The 25,929-nt window shown below is 37.3% G+C and overlaps 1 protein-coding gene across 26 annotated transcripts in view; it reads left to right on the top strand.

Moving 5' to 3' along the window:
- ANK2 (ankyrin 2) overlaps positions 1–25,929 on the top strand; it is a 752,311-nt gene that overhangs the window by 113,116 nt on the left and 613,266 nt on the right. For 10 of the 26 annotated variants that reach the window (XM_074228654.1, XM_074228648.1, XM_074228638.1 and 7 more), the window contains exon 1: positions 17,614–17,963. The exons of 2 other annotated variants lie outside the window; for them this stretch is intronic. In XM_074228654.1, coding sequence (XP_074084755.1) covers positions 17,823–17,963 — 141 coding nt within the window. In that variant the 5' untranslated portion in view covers positions 17,614–17,822. Of the gene's footprint in view, positions 1–17,613; positions 17,964–18,350; positions 18,422–25,929 lie in introns of those variants that run through there. 14 more of the 26 variants (XM_074228671.1, XM_074228664.1, XM_074228668.1 and 11 more) reach the window with 4 other exon arrangements.

Genomic DNA, 25,929 nt, shown 5'->3' with positions numbered 1-25,929 from the left:
TCTTGGGCAAGCCACTTAACCCCATTGCCTTGCAAAAACTGAAAAAAAAGGCCAAAGAAAACAAATGATCAATACAAGGAGGAAAAGAAAGTCATTTCTTTAAGTGTTTTATAATTATGTTATTCAATTTGTTAGAAGTCTCTTTGTTACTGCTTCTTTCATTTTGTTTTGAACAGCAAAAATGGTTAGAGCTAATAACACAACCTAGAGGGATCTCTGAAAGAGAACAGGGCTGACTGATTTTGTGCAGAGTTGCAGTATGAGTAAAGGCTGCTGATTGTCTTATATGACTACCCAGAAATATATCCTTCACTGTCCATCCATTGTGCCTAAAATTTTCCACCAATGAGTCACTTCTTTGGTTTAGGGAATGAGATTACAGATCAAAGATTTAAAGAGGAAGGAAACTCAAAGGTCATGAAGTGTACAAGCCCCTCATTTTCAGATAAGGAAATTGAGAAATATAGAGAGTAACTTTATCAAGGTTACTGAATTAGTCTGATTTCTAATTCAACATCCTTACATTATTTTCAGAAGGTATAATTAGTATCCATAACTTAGATTAGTTGTGTCAACTAGCATACCATAAGGTACTATGGGAATGGGATATAGGACAGGTTAATGTTGAGGGGCTGGCAAGCTTGTGAGAGGAAAAGAGTGATAAAGGAAAGTATATACACATAGTTGACTGAAAGCAAATTCTCTGGAGACATTTTAGAAATTGAGACACCTTGGCATTTTGAGAGTATTATTTTAAGAGGTCGAGGAGTCAGGAGAAATAGATGAGAACAAGGAAAGGATGGTGCCAAATACAAAACTCATGAATGTCATCATTTGCCTTTATCAGAACTAGGTTTCAATTTTGCAGTATGGATGAAGCCAGAGATAGCCATGACATAGTGACTAAACCTACCAAAAGAAGGGCAAGCAACTGGGAAGGGTCTTAGGAGACTAAAAAGTTCAAAGAGATGAATGTAGCTAGTATTAGTGGAGTGGCTAAAAGACAAATGTCCAATAGGTAAAAGAAATGTATCAGCATCAGAGAGGCAGTGTAACATAGTGGTAAGGAGGCACGGGCAAACAGACAATTTTGTTACTGTTAAGTTTAATAAGTTTAATCAGTTGAATAAAAATAAAAATACAAACTACATTACCAAAAGTCTACACTTTCATATACTGTTTTCAGTTTTGTTAATTATTTATAAATTTAGTATTTCTTTTTTTTAAAATTTAAGGCAATGGGGTTAAGTGACTTGCCCAAGGTCACACAACTAGGCAATTATTAAGTGTCTGAAGTCACATTTGAACTCAGGTACTCCTGACTCCAGGGCTGGTGCTCTATCCACTGCGCCACCTTAGCTGCCCCCTTTATGTATATATTTTTAAATTCTAAACAAATAAATGAGCATTTTCAAATAAAAAGCAGAAAGGAAAAAGATTTTTATATACAGCAGTGACTCTAAATACAGTTTACTTTCTTTTTAAGTACGTAATAAAAGAACATAAAATTTTAAAAGCAACCCTGTTTTTCCTTATTTCCTTCTGAGGTTCATTCTATTCTTTTATGTGAATTTAAAAATGCTACTATGATCATCTTTTTAAAATTTCCTTTTTTTGGGAGGTGGCAAACTCTATTTATAGCTCCCCTTTACCCAAACCGCCTCCCCCCAAAGTTCCACAGAACTCTTGTAGAAAATATGCATAGTTAAGCAAACAAAAAAAAATTCCCATATTGGCCATAACTGAAAACACATAGTTATTCTGGACTTTAGAGTCTATCACCTCTGTCAGGATGATGTAGTGAGAGAAGGGAATAAGCATTTATATAGTGCTTACTATTTGGCAACATGTGTTTTAAAAAAAAAAGGTTTTTTTTAAACAAATATTATTTTATTTATTTAAGAGACCCTAGGAAGTAGGTACTATTATTATCCCCATTTTGCAGAGGAAACTGAAGCAAACAGAAATTAAGTAACTTGCCCAAGGTCACAAGCTTAAGTGTCTGAGGTCAAATTTGAACTCAGCTGTCCCGATTACCACACTCAGTGCTTTCTCAACTCTGCCATAAGCAGCCGAACCCAGGTACTCCTGACTCCAGGGCCGGTGCTTTATCCACTGTGTCACCTAGCCACCCCTGAAATTATAGATATTAAAGCTGGAGAAAGACAAGAAATTGTCCCATTAATAGCTTTGTCCTTGGTCAACATAACCAACCTTTTTGTTCATCTCGAAGGGGAGAGTCAAAAACTAGGTGCTTGAAATGGAAAACAGAAAAGATCTATTGCAAAATGGTTCTCAAATGAATTATAGTCTGACTTGGATATTTCCTTGACAGGAAACTTTACCTGGGAAATGGCTTTGTAGTTCATATATTTTGGTCAACACCTATAACATGTCGTCATTCATCCTTTGGAATTTTCTTGGTCATTGAGTTAAACATTTTTAAGTCTTTTTTTTTTTAAGTCTTTCAGTGTAGATTTCCATTCCATTATGTTATTATATAAATTGTCCTCTGGGCTTTGCTTATTTTCTCTGTATCTGCTCAGACAAACCCTTCTAGGTGTCCCTAGAACTACCCCTTTTATAATTATTTATAGTACAATGGGTCTTAATCTGAATTAAAATTTGATCTTAAACACTACCTATTGTATTTCCATGAAAAATATGACCTAACTAGAAATTAAGCCCTAGCATGATTTTTTTAAGATGGTCGTAATATAAACCTTACCCCCCCAAATAATCCCCAGTTAAGATAGTCAGACTGACACATTTAGTATGTCCATTGCAACATGCAACGGACATATTGAATTATGAAATTATATTAATATATAATTAAATATTTTTGACATTAATACTTAAACTATACTTTTGTACATGAATGAATGGATAAATGTAGATTATTGTACATGGAAAAAAACGATATCCCCTAAAAATAAGCCATAATGAAAATTTGGAGTAAAAATTACTAAAAGACTGATCTTATTTTCAGGGAAATATGGTAGTGGTATTACCTTGGGCAAGTTATTTATCTTTTTGCCTCAGTTTCCTCATCTCTAAAATGAACTAGAGAAGGAATTGGCAAATCATTCCAGTATCTGGGCCCAAAAAACCCCAAATGGGGTCATGAGGAGAGTGATGCAGTTCTGAAATGAATCAAAACTACCACTAAGTAGAATAGTGGCCTATTCCATTTGCGCACCACAATTTGCTTAGTTAATCCTCATTTGATGCTTTCCTTCTTATTTCCAGTTCTTAACCACTAAATAAAAGAGTAGCTGTAACTATTTTTGTATATATAAGTTCTTTTCCTTTTTTTAAATTTCTTTGGAAATGTAAATCTCATTAGAGTTTTGCTGGATCAACAGTATATACAGTTTAGTGACTTGGGGGATTTTTCTATTGGCAAACAGCTCTTGTCATGTATTTGAGTCAGTTTCGTAATATATATCTTGGATATAAAATCTTTATAAACGACTAAGACTTTCCCCCCAGTTAATTAGTTGCTATAAATGCTTTCTAATTGAAAGATTGATGCTTTTCCTTTGAATTCTAATCTCATATGTGAAATGAAAATTGTTCATTTTATTATCTGTGATCTTTGTTATTCTTTGCTTGATCATCAATTCTCCCTCTATCCATAGATTTAAAAGGGAATTTCTCCCTTGCTCCTATCTATTTGCAAGGCAATGGTGTTAAGTGACTTGCCCAAAGTCACACAGTTAAGTAATTATTGTGTCTGAGATTGGATTTGAATTTAGGTCCTCCTAACTTCAGGGTGATGCTCTATCCACTTCACTAGTTCTAGTTGCACCCCCCCTCTAGTTTATTTATAGTCATTCTTCATGTCAAAGTCATGTATCCATTAAAAGTTTTTCTTGGCATATGTTGTGAGATATTGGTGTATACATTGTTGCTGATAGAATAGTTTTTTATATTTCCCAGCAATTTTTATCAAATAATGATTTCTTGGTCCAGTAGCTGGAGTTTGGGGATTTATCAAATCCCAGGCTACTGTATTAACTTTTGTATACTTTGTATCTAAACTAAGGTGTTCCTATGATCTAACTGTTTCTCTTTTCTTTTCTTTTTTCTTTTGCAATAGCATTCAGTGATTTGCCCAAAGTCACACAGTGAGGTAATTATTTAGTGTCTGAGGCCAGATTTGAACCCAGGTACTGCTGACTCCAGGGCCGGAGCTTTATTCACTGTGCCGTCTAGCTGCCTACTACCTCTGTTTCTTCCAACTATATGGAACCGTAGTTTTCAACAATCACTTTTTGGCAAGGCTTTCAGTTTTACATTTTTCTCCCTTCCTCCCCTTCCTTCCCCCTTCCCCTTACAAACAGCAATATATTATAGAATCTCCATGTATAATCATACTAAACATAAAGCCTTATTATTCATTGCTGTGAACAGAGAATCAAATCCAAATAAAAAAATTGGAGAGAAATACATAAGACATAATACATAAGACAAACTTTTAAAAATGGAAGATAGCATAGTCTGCATTTAAAGTCCATAGTTCCTTCTCTGGATATGAATGGCATTTTCCATCAAAAGACTTTTAGAATTGTTTTTGTTTATTGTTCTGCTGAAATGAACAAGTCCATCATAGTTGATCATCACCCAACATTGCTGTTAGTGAGTAAATGTTCTAGTTCTGCTCACTTCACTGTGCATCAGTTCATACAAGTTTTTCTAGGCTATCCTTAAGTCCTGTTCCTCATGATCTTTTTTAAAATCTTTAATTTATTTACACATTATTTAAATATTCTTGTTGAAGAATATAATATAAATAAATATAAAAACCTCATGAAAAATAAAGGGAAAGAAAGAGAAAAAAATGTGTTTCAGTCTGTGTTTTAATATCATCAGCTCTGTCTCCTACCTCTGTTTCTTAATGAGTACCAAATCATTTTGAAGATGACTGCTTTGTAATTTAGTTTGAGATGTTTCAAGAGCTGGGCCCACTTGAAAAAAATTCTTTCACACTTAAAAAAGTATTTCCCTTGAAATTCTTGAGTTTTTGTTTCTTCTGATGATCCCCCCCCCCCCCCCCCCCCCCCGCCCCAGTTCTGAATAGTAATGAGTCAGCTAGGTGGTGTAGAGGATCAAGTGTGGGACCTGGAGTCAGAAAAGCCTGAATTCAAATATTGTCCCAGGTTCTTACTAGTTTTGTGATCTTGGGCAGGGCCTCAGTTTTCTTATCTATAAAATAATAATAATAATAATGATAATAATATCTATCTCCCAGTATCAAATGAGATAACTATAAAGTGCTGGGAACATAGGTGCTCTGAGGTAAATGTTATTATTATTATTATTATTATTATTATTATTATTACCATTTAATTAATATAACCCTGAATAAGAACATTAATTTATGTAGTTGTTATTTTTTGTCCTTTATTCTCACATCAAGGAGGTGATGCCATGACAAGTACATGAAGATGATCTGAATGAGGGAATACTGTCCTAAGTCACCAGCCTCACTTTCTCCTCCAGAGCCATCTGGGTTCAGTGGCCAGATATAAATCAGGACTACTGGAGAGGACCCTGAGTGTGAGGCAATCAGGGCAAAGTGACTTACCCAAGGTCACATAGTAGTAAGTGTCTGAGGGTGAATTCGAACTCCTGCCCTCCTGACTCCAAGGCCAGTGCTCTACCTACTGTGCCATCTAGTTACCCCAATTGGTTATTTTTACTATAATAAGATCAGCTATGAACAATTGTCTTTACAACTATTTAGGTTTGTCTTTATTTCTGTAAAGGATATTTTTGTGGTTGTCAATTCAAGTAAATAAGAATTTATTAAGTGCTTACTCTAGACATGGTAAGACCTGTACTTTAGGAAGATCAAATTGATAGTCAAGTGAAAGATGGACTGGAGTGGTAATGTCAAAAGAGATAAATACAAATAATGTTGCAAAACCAGAATTGGAGAGAGAGAGAGAGAGAGAGAGAGAGAGAGAGAGAGAGAGAGCAGTCAAATTTCTTAGAATATAAGTCATTTCTCAATTGATCAATGGGTTAAAGGATGTGAACAGGCAGTTTTCAGGGAAAGAAATAAAAGCTGTCCATTATCATATGAAAAAATGCTCTAAATCACTATCAATTAGAGAAACACAGATTAAAACAACTCCTGACCTATAGCCTCATACCTCAGATTGGCCAATGACAGACAAGGAAAATGACAAATGCTAGAGTGAATAAGGAAAAATTAGGTACAGTAATCTAGAGATTTTTTTTTTTAGGTTTTTGCAAGGCAAATGGGGTTAAGTGGCTTGTCCAAGGCCACACAACTAGGTAATTATTAAGTATCTGAGACCAGATTTGAACCCAGGTACTCTTGACTCCAGGGCCTGTGCTTTATCCACTACGCCACTACGCCACCCCACCCCTAGAGATTTTTTTAAAAAGGGTAGAGGACTTATTTATACAAAAATATTTATAGTGACTCTTTTTTGTGATGGCAACAAATTAGAAATTGAGCAGATATCCACAATTGGGGAATGGTTGAACAAAATGTAGCATATGATTGTAATGGAATACTATATTGTACAGGAAGAAATGATGATCAGGGTAATTTCAGAGAATCTAGAAAGACCTACATGAACTGATACAAAATGAAGTAAGCAGAACCAGAACATTGTACACACATGAATTTGAATGATTTAAACTACTCTTGGCAATTCAGTTATCTGAGACAATTTCAAAGGACTTATGATTAAAAATGCTATCTACTGGAGCATCTCTCTAAGCTATTAATTTTCCTTCTAAGTCTTTCCTTCATTGCTTTCATCTTCTTTACATTCCCTTGCCTCTTTTCTTCCTAACATTTTTATAATCCTTGTAGCCAAATCCCTGTTTCTCTTCCACTAGGTTTTTCCTTTGGGGTGATTCTTGTTCCATATCATTTCTTTTAAGTATTTGATGTCTACTTTCAATCATGCACATTTCTAGCATCAATTCTTCATATAAGATTGATAGAGGTGTGGCTAGGTGGTGAAGTAGATAGATCACCAGCCCTGGAGTCAGGAGTACCTCAGACACTTAATAATTACCTAGCTGTGTGGCCTTGGGCAAGCCACTTAACCCCGTTTGCCTTGCAAAAAAAAAAAAAAACCTAAGAAGAGAAAAGATTGATAGATCCAGGCTTCACCCTCTTTCACTCTTTTATTTTATTTTTGTTTTTGGATTTTTGCAATCCAACAGGATTTAAGTGACTTGCCCAAGGTCACACAGCTAAGTAAGTATCTGAGGCTGGATTTAAATTCAGGTTCTCCTGACTCCCGGACCAGTGCTCCATCTACTGTATCACCTATCCACTCCCTCTCCCACTCTTGTGATGGGGTGTTTAGATGTAATCTCACTTTCCTGGTTTTCTGATCTGGTCCTGACTTAGACCAGTCCATGTTTGACATGGGAACAAAAAAACAAGATCCTCTTATGTCATGCAACAATAAACAAAAGAAAACATACTTAGGTATAATAGAGAAGGATATTCAATAAGGATTTGCATTAAAGACATCCTAAGTTAATTCAACTGAATGAAAGTCCTTTGCTTATACTGCCCATCTTGGTCAGAAAGTCAAGTTTCAGAGGCCTTGGAGTTTTCTGTGGCTGTTTTGTGCTCAGGTGATGAGGCAAATGATATCACCACCTGCCCTAGTCACCTAAGGCAAACAAGTCTCTGAGGATGGTTTTGCAACTCTTTGATGAAAACAAAAAACTCACCAAATTTGCAAGAGGGGCTAGGGTTAGGCTATTGTTCAAATCACATCATTCCTACTCCTGGCTTTTCCTTCATTTTATGTGTCTCTACAATTAGGCATCACTGTGCTCTTTCAGATCCATGCAGTTGACTGCCTCTAACAAGGACACTGACTGATGTCCTCCTACCTCTACAGGCTCCCCCGCCCCCTTCCTCCATCAGGGAACTGCCTTTTTTTTGTGTCTTTTGAAGTTTCCCAGTCAGGGTGAAGCCTAGGTCCACTGCACTCTCTTGGGTTTTCTAATCAGGTCAACACATCTCCTGTACCTTTGGGGCCTCCGTCCCTGGTCAAGACATTATGAGGTTTAATTGTCATCTCTGTGGTTTCCAACACTATCCTGTCCCTCCTTCCCTTGTCCCCATCCTGTATACTGGGAACTTCTGGAATGTGTTCATCTGTTAGTGCTGCCTTCTTTGGGAGAATCCTCTTCCAGTATTTACAGTTTTTTATTTTCACTTCTGGACTGGATAAGTGTCCTGAAATTCCCCTTAGTTGTTGGTGGTAGTTATTGTTCTATCTGTTCTTTTGATATTAATATTGAAGTCAAAGTGAGAGAGTTGGACTATTCTGCAAGTATCTTATGCAGATGTGGTCCTCTTTAATGTAAATGTAAGTTTGCTGATGGCTATTCAGTTCATAATTTTATTTTATTTAAAAGGTACTAAAATGAAAAGAAAAAGAAAGTACACAATTACATCTCAGAAAGTGATTACCTATGTAACAGTAAGTCACTTAACCTCATTAGTTTCCCTAATTTCAAATGGAGAGAATTAGACTAATTGATCTCCAAGGCTCCTTCCTGTTCTAGTCCCTATAAAGTACAGCAGATATATATTCTGTCAAGCACAGGAAGCATAACATCAGGGGACAATGCAGGCAATAATCTGTGCAGGCAGGTGATTAGCATCAGGGAGGTTTGGCATCAGAAAAAACTAGGGCACTAGCCAAGGGACCAAGTCAGGGAACCCAGTTACTAGGGAACCAAGTAAGGATTTAGTCCCAAAGAACAAGGCAAGTGCCTAGTGCTTGGAACCAGAGTACAGGGTTAGAACCCAAGGGGCAGTGAGGTTGCATAAATAGCTTAGAACAAAATTATGGGTGTTTATTTTATCCCTGTGTAGGGGACATAGATCTCAGAGCTGGATTGGGGCTAAGTGGCCTCACCTTGGCAGAAGAGTATATCTGGAAAGATGTAGGTCAGGATACATAGGGATCTAATCCTATCAAGAGGTATTTGGTTGACATTGTCTCCTTTGAAGTTATATGAGCTCTAACTGGAGGGCTGCTAGGCATTTATTAAGATGACATAAGGGCAGTTAGGTAGCACAGTGGATAGAGCACTGGCCCTGGAGTCAGGAGGTCCTGAGTTCAAATTCAGTCTCAGACACTTAATACTTGCCTAGCTGTGTGACCTTGGGCAAGTCACTTAACCCCCTTGCCTTAAATAAATAAAATTTAAAAAAATTTTTTTAGGTTTTTTTTTTTGCAAGGCAAATGGGGTTAAGTGGCTTGCCCAAAGCCACACAGCTAGGTAATTATTAAGTGTCTGAGACTGTATTTGAACCCAGGTACTCCTGACTCCAGGGCCGGTGCTTTATCCACTGTGCCACCTAGCCTCCCCAAAATAAATAAAATTTTATGAAAGATGACATAGAAAAAACAATAACTGCAATCACTTTCCTCATATATTTGGGCTCACTCTCCCATAAATACATATAACATCCATGGGAAATGTCAGCTCAAACTTAGAGTAGTGAGACATAGTTGGCAAGGTACATCTATAGAAAAGACATTTCATGGAAAACACAGGACCTAGAAGTCCTTTCTTTCTTTTTTGTGACCTCATGTAGCTATCCTTTTAAGTGCAACAACTTTTGGGAGAATGGCTTCTAGGGTTGACTCTTCATGTCAACTCTCTTCTGCTTCCAGGGATCCATTTTCTTGGAAATGCTTCCACAAGAATACATGTTTGTTTATATCTGCTCCCTGATTATGCCTTTAATTATTGGAAATTAGATTTACTATATTAGATGATTCCTATTCTGCTTCTGGATGTCATGGATTGTGGGGGGCAGAAGAGAGAGAGGAATCTCCTTGTATTTATTCCCCATCCCCAAATGTTCTCTTTCACAAAGCACTCTAGAGCCTAGACTTCAGCCAAACTGTGGTACATATGATTAGCTGTTAAAAGCTTTGCCAATGCATTTTATTTATGAGGTAGCTCCTTTCAGTTCTTATAGAGAAAAGTTTTCAAACATCTGTTTCTTCTGAGATGGAGGGTTGATCAAAATTCAATTCCCCAGTAATGGCACATAAATGCTCCTCATTAGACATCCTGTGTAGAGACAGGAGTAAATGCTGGAGAAAAGAAAAATCTCTCAATAATAATAATAATAATAATAATAATAATAATAATAATAATATCTATTATTTTTGTGTCACCTATTATAATCCAGGCCCTGTGCCAAGGTATTACAAAAATTGTCCCATATTTCTCCTTATAACTATCCTGTAAGGATATTACATAGCTAGTAAATGTCTAATGACAGATTTGAATAGGTCTTCCTGATTTCAGATCCAGTGCCATCTCATTACCCTGATATGTTTCTTGGCAGTATAACATGACCTTTTCTAACATCTGGTTCACTCTACTTATATTGGTATCTATTTTCACAGTTTTGTTAACCATAATGAACCTCACACTACTATATTGAGTAATGGGCTAGGCTTGGAATGAGAAGCCCTGACTTAAAATCCTTTCTTTTATTCCTACTGAGTCACAATGAGAAAATCACTTAACCAGTATGCCCCAAACTCTTTAAGATTATAAATTATAAACAAAAGGAAGGGAAGGGAAAAGGAAAAAGGGAAAGGGGAAAGAAAGGGGAGTGGGTGATATAGGAGGGCAAACACATTGAAGGGGTGGTATTCAGAAACAAAATACTGGGGAATATGGAGAAAGGGGTGGAGAAAGGGGGAAAATATAGAGGGGGAGATAGCACGGAGGACAATAAAGAATTAGTAATCATAACCTTGAATGTGAATGGGATGAACTCTCCCTTAAAACATAAGCAAATAGCAGAGTGGATTAAAAACCAGAATCCTACAATATGCTGCTTACAAGAAACTCATTTGAAGCAGAGAGATACATATAGAGTAGAGGTAAAAAGTCGGAGCAAAATATATTTTGCTTCAGCTGAAGTAAAAAAAGCAGGGGTAGCAATCCTTATCTCCCACAAAGCAGCAGCAAAAATAGATAGCATTAAAAAGAGATAAGGAAGGAAACTTTATCCTCCTAAAAGGTACCATAGACAATAAAATCATTTCAATACTGAATATATATGCACCTAGTGGGACAGCACCCAAATTCTTAGAGGAGAAGCTGAAAGAACTGCAGGAAGACATAGACAGCAAAACTCTACTAGTGGGAGACCTCAACTTCCCACTCTCAGATCTACATAAATCGAATCATAAACTAAACAAGAAAGAATCTAAGGATGTAAATAGATAGTTAGAAAAATTAGATATGGTAGACTTATGGAGGAAACTGAATGGGGATAGAAAGGTATATGCCTTTTTCTCTGCAGTACATGGAACTTATATAAAAATTGACCATGTATTAGGACATAAAAAAACCTAATGATCAACTGCAGAAAGGTAGAAATAGTGAATACATCTTTCTCAGATCACAATGCAAGTCATATGCAATATTGGGCCAAGGAGACATAGACCCAGAACAAACTGGAAACTGAATAACCTCATTTTAAAAAAATGAGTGGACCAAAAAACAAATTATAGAAAGAATTAACCATTTTATCCTAGATAATGATAATAATGAAACAACATACCAAAACCTATGGGATTCATTCAAAGCGACTCTCAGGGGATATATTATAGCTCTAAATGCTTACATGAATAAATTGGAGAAAGAGGAAATCAATGAACTAAACATGCAACTAAAACAGTTAGAGAAAGAACAAATCAAAAATCTCCAATTAAATGCTAAATTAGAAATTCTAAAAATTAAAGGAGAAATTAATAAAACCCAAAGCAAAAAAAACTATTGAATTAACAAATAAAACCAAAAGTTGGTATTATGAAAAAACCAATAAAATTGATAAACCTCTGGTCAATTTGATTAAACAAAAGAAAGAAGAAAACCAAATTGCTAGTATCATAAATGAAAAAGGTGAACTCACCATCAATGAGGAGGAAATTAAAGTAATAATTCAAAATTATTTTGCCCAACTCTATGCCAATAAATTTGATAATCTAAGTGAAATGGATGAATATTTACAAATATATAAGTTTCCCAGGTTAAATGAAGAAGAGATTAAATACCTAAACAACCCTATCTCAGAAAAAGAACTTCAACAAGCCATTATGGAACTCCCTAAAAAAAATTCTCCAGGGCCTGATGGATTCATAAGTGAATTCTACCAAACATTTAAGGAACAATTGATTCCAATTCTATATAAACTCTTTGGAAAAATAGGGAAAGATGGAACTCTGCCTAACTCTTTCTATGAAATCAATACAGTGCTGTTACCTAAACCAGGAAGAGTTAAAACAAAGAAAAAAAATTATAGACCTATTTCCCTGATGAATATAGATGCAAAAATCCTAAATAAAATCTTAGCAAAATGATTACAACAAGTTATCACTAGGATAATACATTATGATCAAGTAGGATTTATTCCAGGAATGCAGGGTTGGTTCAATATTAGGAAAACTGTTAGTATACTCAATTATATCAACAACAAACCCATCAGAAATCATATGATCATGTCAATAGATGCTGAAAAAGCTTTTGACAAAATACAGCATCCATTCCTACCAAAAAACACTAGAGAGTGTAGGAATAAATGGACTGTTCCTTAAAATAATGAGCAGTATCTATCTGAAACCATCAACAAGCATTAAATTCAATGGGGAGAGGCTAGAGGCATTCCTAATAAGATCAGGGGTGAAACAAGGATGCCCATTATCACCACTACTATTCAATATTGTATTAGAAATGTTAGCTTCAGCAATTAGAGAAGAAAAAGAAATTGAAGGGATTAGAATTGGGAAGGAAGAAACAAAGCTCTCACTCTTTGCAGATGACATGATGGTCTACCTAGAGAATCCCAAGAAATCATCCAAAAAGCTACTGGAAACAATTAGCAATTTTAGCAAAGTTGCAGGTTATAAAATAAACCCACATAAATCCTCAACTTTTCTTTATATGTCTAGCAAGATACAGCAGGAAGAGCTAGAAAGAGAAATCCCATTCAAAGTAACCTCAGACAATATAAAATACTTGGGAGTCTATTTGCCAAGACAGACTCAGAGTCTTTTTGAAAACAATTATAAAACACTTCTCACACAAATTAAATTAGATTTAAATAACTGGGCAAATATCAACTGCTCATGGATAGGTAGAGCTAATATAATAAAAATGACAATTCTACCAAAACTAAACTATCTGTTTAGTGCCCTACCAATCAAAATTCCAAAAAATTACTTTAATGAGTTAGAAAAAATTGTAAGTAAATTCATATGGAGGAATAAAAAGTCAAGAATTGCCAGGAGCTTAATGAAAAAAAAAGTGCAAAAGAAGGTGGCTTAGCCCTACCTGATCTAAAATTATATTATAAAGCATTAGTCATCAAAACTGTTTGGTATTGGCTAAGAAATAGAGTGGTGGACCAGTGGAATAGACTAGGTGTAAAAGCAGGAGATGATTATAGTAATCTGCTGTTCGATAAACCCAAAGAGTACAGCCATTGGGATAAAAACTCCCTCTTTGATAAAAACTGCTGGGATAATTGGAAGTTAGTATGGAAGAAACTTAGATTAGACCAACACCTCACACCCTTTACCAAGATAAGATCCAAATGGTTACAGGACTTAGACATAAAAAACAATACTATAAGCAAATTAGAAGATCAAGGACTAGTTTACCTGTCAGATCTATGGAAAGGGGAGCAGTTTGTGACTAAGGAAGAGTTGGAGAACATCACCAAAAACCAACTAGATGATTTCGATTACATTAAATTAAAAAGCTTTTGCACAGATAAAACCAATGTAACCAAGATCAAAAGAACTGTAGTAAATTGGGAAACAATCTTTACAACTAATGATTCTGACAAAGGACTCATTTCTAAAATATACAGAGAAATGAGTCATATTTTTTTTAGATTTTTGCAAGGCAAATGGGGTTAAGTGGCTTGCTCAAGGCCACACAGCTAGGTAATTATTAAGTGTCTGAGACCAGATTTGAACCCAGGTACTCCTGATTCCAAGGCCAGTGCTTTATCCACTATGCCACCTAGACGCCCCCTGAGTCATATTTTTAAAACAAAAAGCCATTCCCCAATTGACAAATGGTCAAAGGATATGCAAAGGCAATTTACAGATGAGGAGATCAAAGCAATCCATAGCCATATTAAAAAATTGTCTAAATCATTAATTATTAGAGAAATGCAAATTAAAGCTTCTCTGAGGTACCACCTCACACCTCTCAGATTGGCCAATATGATCAGGAAGGATAATGATCATTGTTGGAAGGGTTGTGGGAAATCTGGGACACTACTACACTGTTGGTAGAGCTGTGAACTCATCCAACCCTTCTGGAGAGCTATTTGGAACTATGCCCAAAGGGCAACAAAAATGTGCATACCCTTTGATCCAGCAATACCACTACTGGGTCTATACCCTGAAGAGATGAGGAAAAAGGGTAAAAACATTACTTGTACAAAAATATTCATAGCAGCCCTGTTTGTGGTGGCAAAGAATTGGAAATCAAGTAAATGTCCTTCAATTGGGGAATGGCTTAGCAAACTGTGGTATATGTATGTCATGGAACACTATTGTTCTATTAGAAACCAGCAGGGATGGGAATTCAGGGAAGCCTGGAGGGATTTGCATGAACTGATGCTGAGTGAGATGAGCAGAACCAGAAAAACACTGTACACCCTAACAGCAACATGGGAGTGATGTTCAACCTTGAAGGACTTGCTCATTCCATCAGTGCAACAATCAGGAACAATTTTGGGCTGTCTGCAAAGGAGAGTGCCATCTGTATCCAGATAAGGAGCTGTGGAGTTTGAACAAAGTTCAAGGACTATTCCCTTTAATTTAGAAAAAAACAGATATCTTATTGTCTGATCTTGTCACCTCTGAGACTTCTCTTCTTTAAGGATATGATTTCTCTCTCATCACACCCAATTTGGATGAAGGTATAACATGGAAACAAAGTAAAGACTGACAGAATGCTTTCTGTGGGGGAGTGGGGGGAGGGAAGCAAGATTGGGGGAAAATTGCAAAACTCAAATAATATCTTTAATAAAAATTAATTTAAAAAGATTATAAATTATAGATATGTAATTAATATAGATGAGTAGAAGGAATTTCCACATTGGAAGTGCTTCATGTTAATGAAATCATAGGTCTGACCCAAAAGACTTCAAGCCTCAATTGTGTCAACAGTCTTCATATAGTTAAAATATATGCTGCTGTACTGCTTACATTTCCTTTGATTTTAGAAAAGAAACATGTTAAAAAATAACAACTAAAAGCAAAGCCTAGATCAGACTGTAAGAGGTAAAAGGAACAAAGGTCATCTCTGTTGGCATGCTTTGTTCAGAGGAATAGTTGAGAAGTATGATTTGTCTTCTTTTCAAAGTTGATTGGCCTTTTGAAGTAAAAGGTTAGACATTCCCAAGGAAGTAAGTATAATTGAAGAATACTTAAGGGAAGGAAAATATCCATTTCATTTCATTTCCTTTTGTACAGGATAATCTAAAAAAACACTTGTGAACCTTGTTGTACCCTTAAAATGAGCTTTACTAGCAGATTCCTTATCAATTTAGGGACAAGATAAATATTTCAATTTTTAGTGGAAAATACATAAAAATGTAGATCCAATTGTCAGGAACATTAGATATGCATTCATGAGCTGAGATGTAAAACTGAAATGATATTTTTGTCCTGGCATCAGGTAGGAGATAATTTTTCCTCTATTACCACAATTCAGTTGCTTGTCATTGCATTAATAAAAGCATAGTGCCTAAAGAAGGGGCTCTTGTTTTCACCAGAGAATAATCTCAGACAAACAAAATTCATCTAGCCATTCTTTTTTTTTTTTTGGCTAACACTCTATGCAAAGTTGTTAAAAAATAGTGTTTGGTCTCAAAGAACCTATTGAATTCTAGTAGGTGGGATAAGATATTGAAATGATAATATGAGGCAAATGCTCTAAATAGGTTGGTAAGTAATGTTGTGACTGACTAGATAGATAGATAGATAATTTATTAGGCATTTAATATCTTCCAGGTAATATGCTAAATGCTAGAAAAGAGTCTACCCTCAAGGATTTTCTTTTCTAACAAGGAAAGGCAATACATAAAGGAGAACTAGAAAGAGTGGGATTGGAGAGGCTGTAATACTGAGGAAGGAGATAGAAGAGTCTGCAAAGTCAGAAGAGAAACTGGACAAAACCCCTCACAAAATGGGGTCTGGGTTAGGCTGGGATCATCCACATGGACAGGGATGCTAGTGGAGATTCTCCTGCCTATTTACTTATGCAGTGTACCTGTACTAACAGTGCTGCCTTTGAGTCTCAGTTTCTTTTTCTGTAAGATGAGACCTCTGGATAGCTTCTGTGATCTGTTCCAACTCAATATTTTGAACTCTATGATTATGTTGGGATTTAGTAACAGAAACTCTATAAAGAGGTTAGTATCTCCTTTCCATTTAGCTGTGTAGATCCAATCTTTTGCTCCCTTATTATAGTCTCCAAGATGAAATGAATATTCCTTTAGTTGCCTTTTAAAGTCTTCACAATTTGGTTCCAAATCATCATTCCAAATTAATTTTACATTATCCACCTTTATATATTTTGAAGTCATACTGAAGTGGCCTATTGGCTGTCTCCTTGCCCTCCCTAAACTATGATGTTCCATTATCCACCTCTGGGCCCGTGTCCCAAGCTGTGACATTCTACCTTTCTGCATTGTGTCTTGACATTCATAGTTCCCTTACGGATAGTTCAAAGACCACTTCCTGGGTGAGGTCTTTCCTGATCCTCTTGTTACCACTGATTCCCCTCTCCTCAAAATTAATTTGTTTTTTGAAAGTTTTTATGTTTTAATAACATGCAAATATAGTTTTCAACATTCATATTTTTGTACGTTTTTGAGTTCCACATTTTATTACCTCTTTCCCTTCTTTCCCCCTTACCTATGATAGTGATAGATATATAGATTATGTATGTATAATCATGTTTAACATAAGTCTAAATTAGTCATGTTGTGAAAGAAGAAGCAGAACAAAAGGGGAAAAACATGATAAAAAGAAAAAAATAAAACACATTTTAAAAAGTGAAAATATGCTTTCGTCTGCATTCCGACACCATAGTTTTTTTTCTCTGAAAGTGGATTGTATTTTCCATCACAAGTTCCCAAATTAATTTGTATATGTATTTTATGTTTACTTTGCATATTTTCCCCACTCTAAATAAAACTATTTAAAAAAAAGAAAAATGTAAGGTCCTTGAGGGTAGGGATTGTTTTATTTTTTGTCTTTGTATCTTTAATGCCTGATACATACAGGACACTTAATAAATACTTGCTGAAATTGAGACAGGGCTCAGAGCCAATGGCCACATGAAAAAAGGAATTGATCTTTTCTTTCCTTAAATCTCACTTGGAAAACGAGGAAACAGAATATCCTCTGTTCCTCATGTGGCTGGGCCAGACCACAAGGGCAAGCCAGATGGAAAGAGGAAAGATAGAAAGAGCTTGACCTTCCAAGGAGTTTTTTTTTTTTTTTTTTTTTTTTTTTGCAGCAGTGAATGGTAGGGCGGGGTGACTGGAAATGGTTTTAATTAAGTTTTCTTGCTGTTTCAGGATTCTATGTGGGGGTGAAGTTGTTGCTGTATTCTTCCCTAAATCCACACCCCTATTTTCTATGGACCAGGCGAGAGAGAGAGAGAGAGAGAGAGAGAGAGAGAGAGAGAGAGAGAGAGAGAGAGAGAGAGAGAGAAAATAAACTTGTTATGCTATGAAAGATGATCTCTTGGAAGGTGGAAGCTCGGTAGTCATTTACACACGAAATCACTTCCATGGTTTGGCATCTAGACAGTCTTCATCCCTGTGTTTCCATGAACCAAGCACGAGGCTCCAGTTGCTCCCCATATGTCTGGTACGTTCTGGCTGCAAACAGATCCCAGTGCTTTTCTTACTTTCTGAGCTTTCTGCAAAAAATAACAAAATAAAAAATAACTCGGGAGGCACTGGAGTAGGGCGGGGCCCCGAGCCACCTGCCAAGCGTCATCCCAAGCTGCCCCTAGGACGCGAGGAAGGGGCGCAGACCAGGCTGGGTGATGGGCTGTCATGCTCAGGCCGGTCTGATGTCAGCGCTGATCATGTGGTGCTGGGCGGGCAGCTGGGACTGGCCAGCCCCAAACACATGGATTACAGGACTCGAGCTGTAATCGGAAAGTCTGCTCCCGGGGCGGCCGTCTCGGAGACAGCAGCCCGCGGGAGGCTCCGGCGGCAGCCGGGCCCGAGCGCTCGGATCCGCCCGGCTCGCAGCCTCCCCCCGGCCGCCTCGGCCGCCGGCTCCCCGGCACACTGCGCAGGGCAGGGCTGCTGGTCGCTGTAAGTCCTCCCGGGGATCTTGAGGCAGCGAGGCCTGGGGGTGGGTGGGAGAGCGGGGCTGGGCTGAGCCAGGGCTGCGGGCTGCGGCTCTTTGTGAACAGCTCCCTCCAGTCATCTGGGGCTAGCGCAGGGCTGCTCCCCTTCTGATCCTGGACCAGGGCTGCGGCGCGGGTGCGGACACGTCCCCACCAGCTTTCCGCGCCTTGCTTCATTCCCCCCAAAGCTCCGTGATGTGCTTTTCTGTTCTATTTTTATGATGGGTGGATCAGGTTTTTCGATTGGGAAAAATGAACGGATTTCAGGTTTTTAAATATGTGAACGAACTCAAAGTATCTTAGATTGATTCAAATGAACACTTAAGTGTGTGTGTGTGTGTGTGTGTGTGTGTGTGTGTGTGTGTGTAGGGAGGGGGCGGGTGTTGCTTTCATATCCCTGCTCCCCACTGAGATCCATCTATGAGCCCATTTCCTGGGTGCCACCCTTATCCTGCCTTGGCCAAGTAGGTGGTGATGGGGAGAGCAGGGCAAACCAGGAACTGGGACACTGGATCTGGGAATGGCGAGAAAGTAGCATTTTAGAAAAATAAGGGAAATTCAAATTAGGCAGGATCAGCTGTCAGAGCAGGTGCTCCATATAGAAGAATGATGGAGTTCCTCTCCTTTCCCAGTAATTTAATGGATTGGGTTTCCTGCTGGGAACACCATTTGAATAAAAAGCCGCAAGGACTCTTCAGTTTTTAATCCCTGGGGTTGTTCACTGGTAAGAAAGAATTCTTCCCTCTCACCCCCCACCCCCCACCCCCCTCCACCTTCCCGAAAAGGCATCTTACAAGAAAATAAACCAGTTTTAGACCTTTAAACTTGAAGCATCTCATCTGCCTGAGTTGGATTAGGTGTGGTCCTGCAGGAAGAGGCAGGGCAGGAGGAGGATATCTCAGATAACTTCTTAAAGTCCTTTCCAGCCCTCATTCTCACTCTGGTTTGGGGGGTGTGTGTGCTGTAAATAGGAATTAGATGTGAAAGAATGGGGAGCTGCTTTGCCATAAATGCAGGATCCTAGAAAGAGCAGTGATGCTCTTGTCTAAAGCAAAAGGCAAGAATTTGAGCTATTGTCTTCAAATGTAAAGGCAACGTTTACAGTCTGCTAATTGGTGTGTGTGTGTGTGTGTGTGTGTGTGTGATCACTGGATCAATAATAGGATGAGGAACCACTCAGTGAATCTGGAAACATTTTGGGGGTTAGAGAAGCTTTTGGGTGAGAGGGTTCAGGTGATGGAGAGAAAACACGAGGCTTCTCACTAGAGGCTAGTGACAGAAGGGCTCTCCCTGTCCATTTATTAAGTCTGAGAACGTCAAACAATGGACAAGCACCCGGCCCCACCCTTGATTCCACTTTCACAGAGTAGTGGAGATGGACTGTTTTTTCATGCCTTTGATCTGCAGTTGAGTAAGCTCTAATACAGAGTGGGTTCTATTCTCTTTTGAGGACAGTATTGGTGAGGAGAACCTCTCCTCACCTCCTGTTCTCTGGGCACTTCTCTTTTTGTCCTTTCTTCATGTTCTTGGGGACAGCTAAGATTATGTCTGTCTAAGACCCAGGACCAGTAGTCTTGTTCCCTGCTTCACACTGGCTATTCAAGGAGCCAGCTGTGCTCACTTTGCTAAATTCATCAGGAGAGAACAGGTCAATATGTCACAAACAATCATTCAGATCAGGGGTTCTTAAACTTTTTTGTGGCATGGATCCCTTTGGAAGCTCATGGTCACCTTAGAATAATGTTTTTGAATAATTGAAGGAAATGCTCAATTTCAGTTAAAGGTCAGTGAAAATAAAGATGTAATATTTTCAGCATACAAGTTCATTCACCTCTGAAATCTCTCCATGAACTCTCAAGGTTAAGGGATGCCCAGATTCAAAGCTCATGATTTAGAAATATTTGTAGGATTCAGTTTTCCCTTCTGTGCTCTATCCCTCTGACCACACCTCTTTTGAGGGCTCCATGCCAAGGACTACATTTCATTTGAGTGGTATCTTACCTAAAGAATGCTTCTTACCTGTGTTTAGGTGGATGGGTGGAAATGATACTTCATTTTTCATTCAGGGGCCTACATCAGACCTTCATTTTATTTTTATTAGAAGATATTTACCAATTAGAGATGTTTAAATCCAAAGGGACTTATGGGAGCTTCTAGTCCAACCTATATATTTTACATTTGAGGAAGTCAAGGATCAGAGTTCAAGTGACTTGTCCAAAGCCACTAGGTAATTAGAATTTGGAGTCAGTCCAGTCACTGTTTACCTTAGGCAAATCACTTCCTTCTCTGAACATTAATTCCTCATTTTCAAAGAGAGCATTGAACTAAGTAGGACTTAGAATTAGAAAAGACCTTTTTTGGGGGGGCTGGACTAGATAGATGATTTTATTGGTAAAGGAAACTTACAGTATGAAATTCTCTCTTACTAAAGCATATATGTAAATTGATCCTTAAAGGGGTCAAGTGATCTGTCCAGGTTCATATAGCTAGTTTATATGTCAGAGTTGGGACCTCCTATCCTAAAGGAATATGACTTAAATCAGGATAGCATACTCTGTGAGACTCACAGAGGTTCACAGGATCATAAATTTAGAGCTGGATTGGGCCTTAGAAGATTGTCTAATATAACCCCCAAATTTTATAATTGAAGAAATCGAGGCCTGGAAAGATGAAGTGACTTGCCTGAATTTTCACTTGTCCTTTAGCCAAAGAGACTGGATTTGAACCTTCCTCTTCTGATAAGTGCTGTTTACCAGTCAACCAGATGTCAACTCCAGTCAACCAGATGTCAAGTCTGTGTCTAGTTAGTCTTGATTTTATTTATTTATATTTATTTATTTAATACCTTTATTTAGTACCTTGTCTAAGAAAAAAATAAGTCAATGAAAAGTCTTTTATCAAATCACTTACAAAGCACATTGAGATCCTGTATATATACACACTTTACATTCAATGAAATGATCTGCATATACATTTAATACTTAAAATTTTTTTCTTTTTTTTCCCAATTCAATTTTCCACTTTACAGATAGTTTTCAACATTCATTTCTGTAAGATTTTGAGTTCCAAATTTTTCTTCCTTCCTCCCCAAGACAGCAAGTAATCTGATATAGGCTATTTATGTAATATCACCTTTCTTAAGATGGCACCTTTTTTTGTTTGTTTTGTCTGGACCCATAAGGAATGCTGGAAGAGAAAACTCTCTTCTCTTGCTAACAGTCTTTAATATTCAGTCTTAGAGAGTGTCTTGATCACTTAGATTTAGTGAATTGAACTGAATTTGAACCAATGTTTGTGATGCTAAGGCTGCCCTATTTGTTATGCCTAACAAATTATTTATGGTTAACATGTGGGCCAGGCAAAAATCTTTTGATATTGCTGCTCTTCCAAATAATGAATCATTAGAAGTTATTGGGCAGCTCTTTGTCTAATTGGAAAGCCTAAACTATAAGCACTCTGGTATAGTTAGAAGTCCTGTCTCAGAATCAGAAAAACTTGGGTTCAAGTCCTGCCCATCGCAATACTAGCTTTCGCTTGTTGAAAATTAACTATTAGTTTCACAGTTTCAGAATTGTAAGGAATTTTAGAGGCCATTTTGTTCAATTCCCACATTTTACAGATGAAGAAACTGAGGTCAAGAGGTTAAGTGACTTGTCCATTTAAAATTTTGTTCAAGCATGAAGAAATTGAATTCACAAGGAAGTCTGTATGAATTTATTCCACTTGATTTTTGGGAATCATACAAATCATACAAACTGTGTCCCCCCCCAAAGGTCAACCTCATTTTTAACAAATTCAATTTAAAAGTGAAAACTTTAATATTCATCCTGTTTTGAATTATTGCAAAGTGCCCGGAAGAGTATTGGTGCCCAGTAGATGCTTGCTGATTGATGAATGGTGCAAATGAACAGAACATAGCAATGTCTGTTAATAAATGTAATGTAATTTAAAAGACAACACAGCATTATTCTTCTCTATAATGGTAAATGGATACCCATCTGTTAATTACCAAATCTCATTTTGTCCAGGCATCATGAGATTCAGGAATTCATTTTGAGGCTATTTAAATCTGGATATATATTACAAATTGATCCAGGATAGCATTTATACCCATTTGTAAAAGCAATAAACTGATCATGTGCCATTTAAACTCATTTGTTAGAAACCTTACCTGCAATAGTTATTGGTTATTTCCTCAAGCTGCAACAATCAGATTGCATTAGTGAGGGGAGATAAATACCCCATGAAATACAGGCTTTTGGAAGAAATTAGTCCTCATAGCTCTGCTTGGCCTCTCTAAGAATAATTGGAGCACTATTCTCCGCAACTCTCCGGTTTTAAGTGGGAGCAAGGGTTGCATGTGTAACATTTTTAAATGGTGACATCTTCAAGGAACCATGGAACATCATCACTTGTCTCAGGCTTCCAGGTTAAGTAAGAAAACAGGAAAGGGCAAATGATGAGTTTTGAATGTTCCTTAGAGGTTCATGAGATTCAGATTATCTCTCATTGAGAATGTATAATTAAGAGGAGCAAGCAATGCTACTTAGTGGGTGTGTGGGGGGGAACTAGTGGTTGTGAAAAGAGGCTGTTGGCCAACTGTATATTTCATTTTTCAAACTTGGATCTCTTGAACTGATTCCATTTATGCAGAAAGCACAAGCAAATATCTCTTATAGTAAACAAAGCAACAGATTTAAGTTAATGCTAATGTGTTCACAGTCAGAGCCAAAAGCTTTTCAGGGTTATTATAACACACTGGGCTTTTAGCCCATCTATCTAAATGCCTGAAGGAGACTAAAGTTATGGACCAGCCCATTGTATATAGCATCCCACATGAAAGCCAGATGCTACTGTTTACTATGCCAGGGACTTAGCTGGACTGGGTGTGAAATCTGAGATTGTACTAAGAGGTCTGAGAAAGCTATGGGTCAGTTTCCTGACCACAGTACTCATTCTGTTACATCTGGGGTTATTTTGATTAGTGTAGTCTCTTACCCTCAACATCTCACATGTTAAAGTGATTGTTGAAGCTGTATAGACCAGGAAGGAACTTGGCAAAAATGATAGGTGCTGATTGTGTATCCTGGAAATTAATCTGACTCCGTCTTGACAGCTCCATTGAGAATAGATAGAAAAGAAGGCACAGAGTGCTGATATATAGCGGTACTTTGACTGAAGGGTTCTCATAATGCAACTTTGGGATGATTTTGATGGGAAAAAAATCTCTGCAGACAAATTGATTCAGAAAAAAACGCCAACAACACTTTTCTTTAGTAAACTTGAAAACTAATGTAATTCAAGGTGGAGGGATGAGTAGTATTGTCCATCAAGTTCTTCTTCCACATCCTTTATTCCATAGATTTGTTTTTTTTTCATGCCTTCTCATTAGACCTGGCTTCCCCTCCAACAAGATGGGCAGCTGTGGGAATATCCTGTGTAAAGCAGCTCTTTAGAGGTCTGGGCACAGTGAGAAAGGTTTGTCATAAAAGGTCCATGGAGAATTTGACAAGAACCCACAGATGTTAATGGCTCTCCGCAACAGTTTTGTCAAAGAGAATTAAAGTGAAAACAAAAATGACTTTCTTTGAATGGATTATAGATATTGGCAGAAAGCATGAAGACTGGATGCCATTTTGATGTGAGTAAATGTAGCACTCTGCTACAGAAGCATATGGATGCAATATCTAGATGAATACACTCTCTCTCTCTCTCTCTCTCTCTCTCACACACACACACACACACACACACACACACACACAGACACACCCGCCTCCCCTCCTGTTTGAGCTAAGGATAGACTTTCCTGACTGACAGACTCATCCCCAAGCTGAAATACAGTTTCTAGAGCATAGCACTGACCAACTTGAAAAAGAAAGCCCAATATGAATTTGTGTAATTCAATTCCATACTTATTTGTTGAACCCCTACAATTTCAGTCAGTCAGCAAGCACCTACTATGTTCCAGGCACTGTGCTGTGCTCTGAGGTACAAAGACTCTTTATCTCAAAGGTGCTCACAGTCTGATGGGAGAGACAACATGCAAACAACTAAAGGTAGGATAAATTGGAGATGGTCAAGAGAGGGAAGGCAATAATATCTATATATCTATAGATTTATATATCTACATCTATATCTATCTATATCTGTATCTATCTATTTCTTTTTGATGAGGCAATTGAGGTTAAGTGACCTGCCCAAAGTCACACAGCTAAGTAACTGTTAAGTGTCTGAGGCAGATTTGAACTCAGGTGTTCCTGACTCCAGGACTGCTACTCTATCCACTGTGCCACTTAGCTGTCCTTTGGAAGGCACTAATCTTAAGGGAGGTTGGAAAAGGTTTCCTATAGATAGAAGATGGGATGTTTGTTGGGACTGGAAGGAAGTCAGGGAAGGGAAGGAGATGGAGATGATAAACAAGGTTTCTTGGGCTAGTCTAGGACTGGGGTGTGGGGAAGGAGCAAGATGAATACAGTAAACTGTTTCAAGGAGGTTTAGAGGTAATGCAGGATAATGAAAAATCATTGAGTTTGAATACAGAGGACTAGTGTTTAAATCCATCTGTCACTAGCTACCTGTATGACTTTAATTAGGTTATATAACTTTTTTTGGGTCTTCATTTCTTCATACTTAAAATAAAGGGATTGAACTCTGGCCTCTAAGACCATTTTGAAAAGAGAAGACCTTATGATCTAGCAGGAAATCCTTCAAAACATCATTTGATTTTCAATGAAACACTAACTAGCATCAAATGGCTGTTCAGTTCAGTTTTGAGTCTTTGCTTGTAAATTTTGAGAGGGTATGAACAAATGTGTTGTTCTTTTGGAATATGTCATTCTGGTGCTAATGAAAAAGAGCTTCAAGAAGCTTTCAGTATCACTTAAATCTCAGCATTTCAGTGATCTCAGCAGCAGTTTGGAAATTCATAAATAAACCTCATGACTTGATAACACTATGTGGACTATTGTGGATGAAACACAATATATTATGATTCTGTTTATATTTTCTTTTCTATTTCAGTTAATAGTCTTTTGTGTTTTCCTAGTTCTATGTAAAGATAATTTTCAGTGTTCACATTTGTAAGATTTTGAATTCTAATTTTTTCCCTTCCTCTTCCTTCCCCATGGCATTGAACAACCTGATATAGGTTATATGTGTATAATCATGTTTTATATATTTCCATATTAATCATGTTATAAAAGAACCAGAACAAAAGGGAAAAGCATAAGAGAGAAAAAATAAATAATAAATTTTAAAAAGTAATAATGGTATGCTTTGGTCTACGTTCAGAATCACAAGTCTTTTGGAATTGTCTTTGAACACAATTGTTGAGAAGAACTAAGTCTATGCTTCAGTTTAAATAAGCTCTAGGAGGAATTGATACTGAACTGATAAGTCAAATTTAAACCATTATACATGTATATACAACATAATTTTGATCCACTTTAATATAGATCCTTCTATAGGAAGCTT

The sequence above is a fragment of the Macrotis lagotis genome, chromosome 3 (assembly GCF_037893015.1).
Source record: "Macrotis lagotis isolate mMagLag1 chromosome 3, bilby.v1.9.chrom.fasta, whole genome shotgun sequence".
NCBI lineage: Eukaryota > Metazoa > Chordata > Mammalia > Peramelemorphia > Peramelidae > Macrotis > Macrotis lagotis.
Note: the sequence above shows the minus strand (reverse complement) of the source record. Positions and strands in the feature narration are given on the sequence as shown.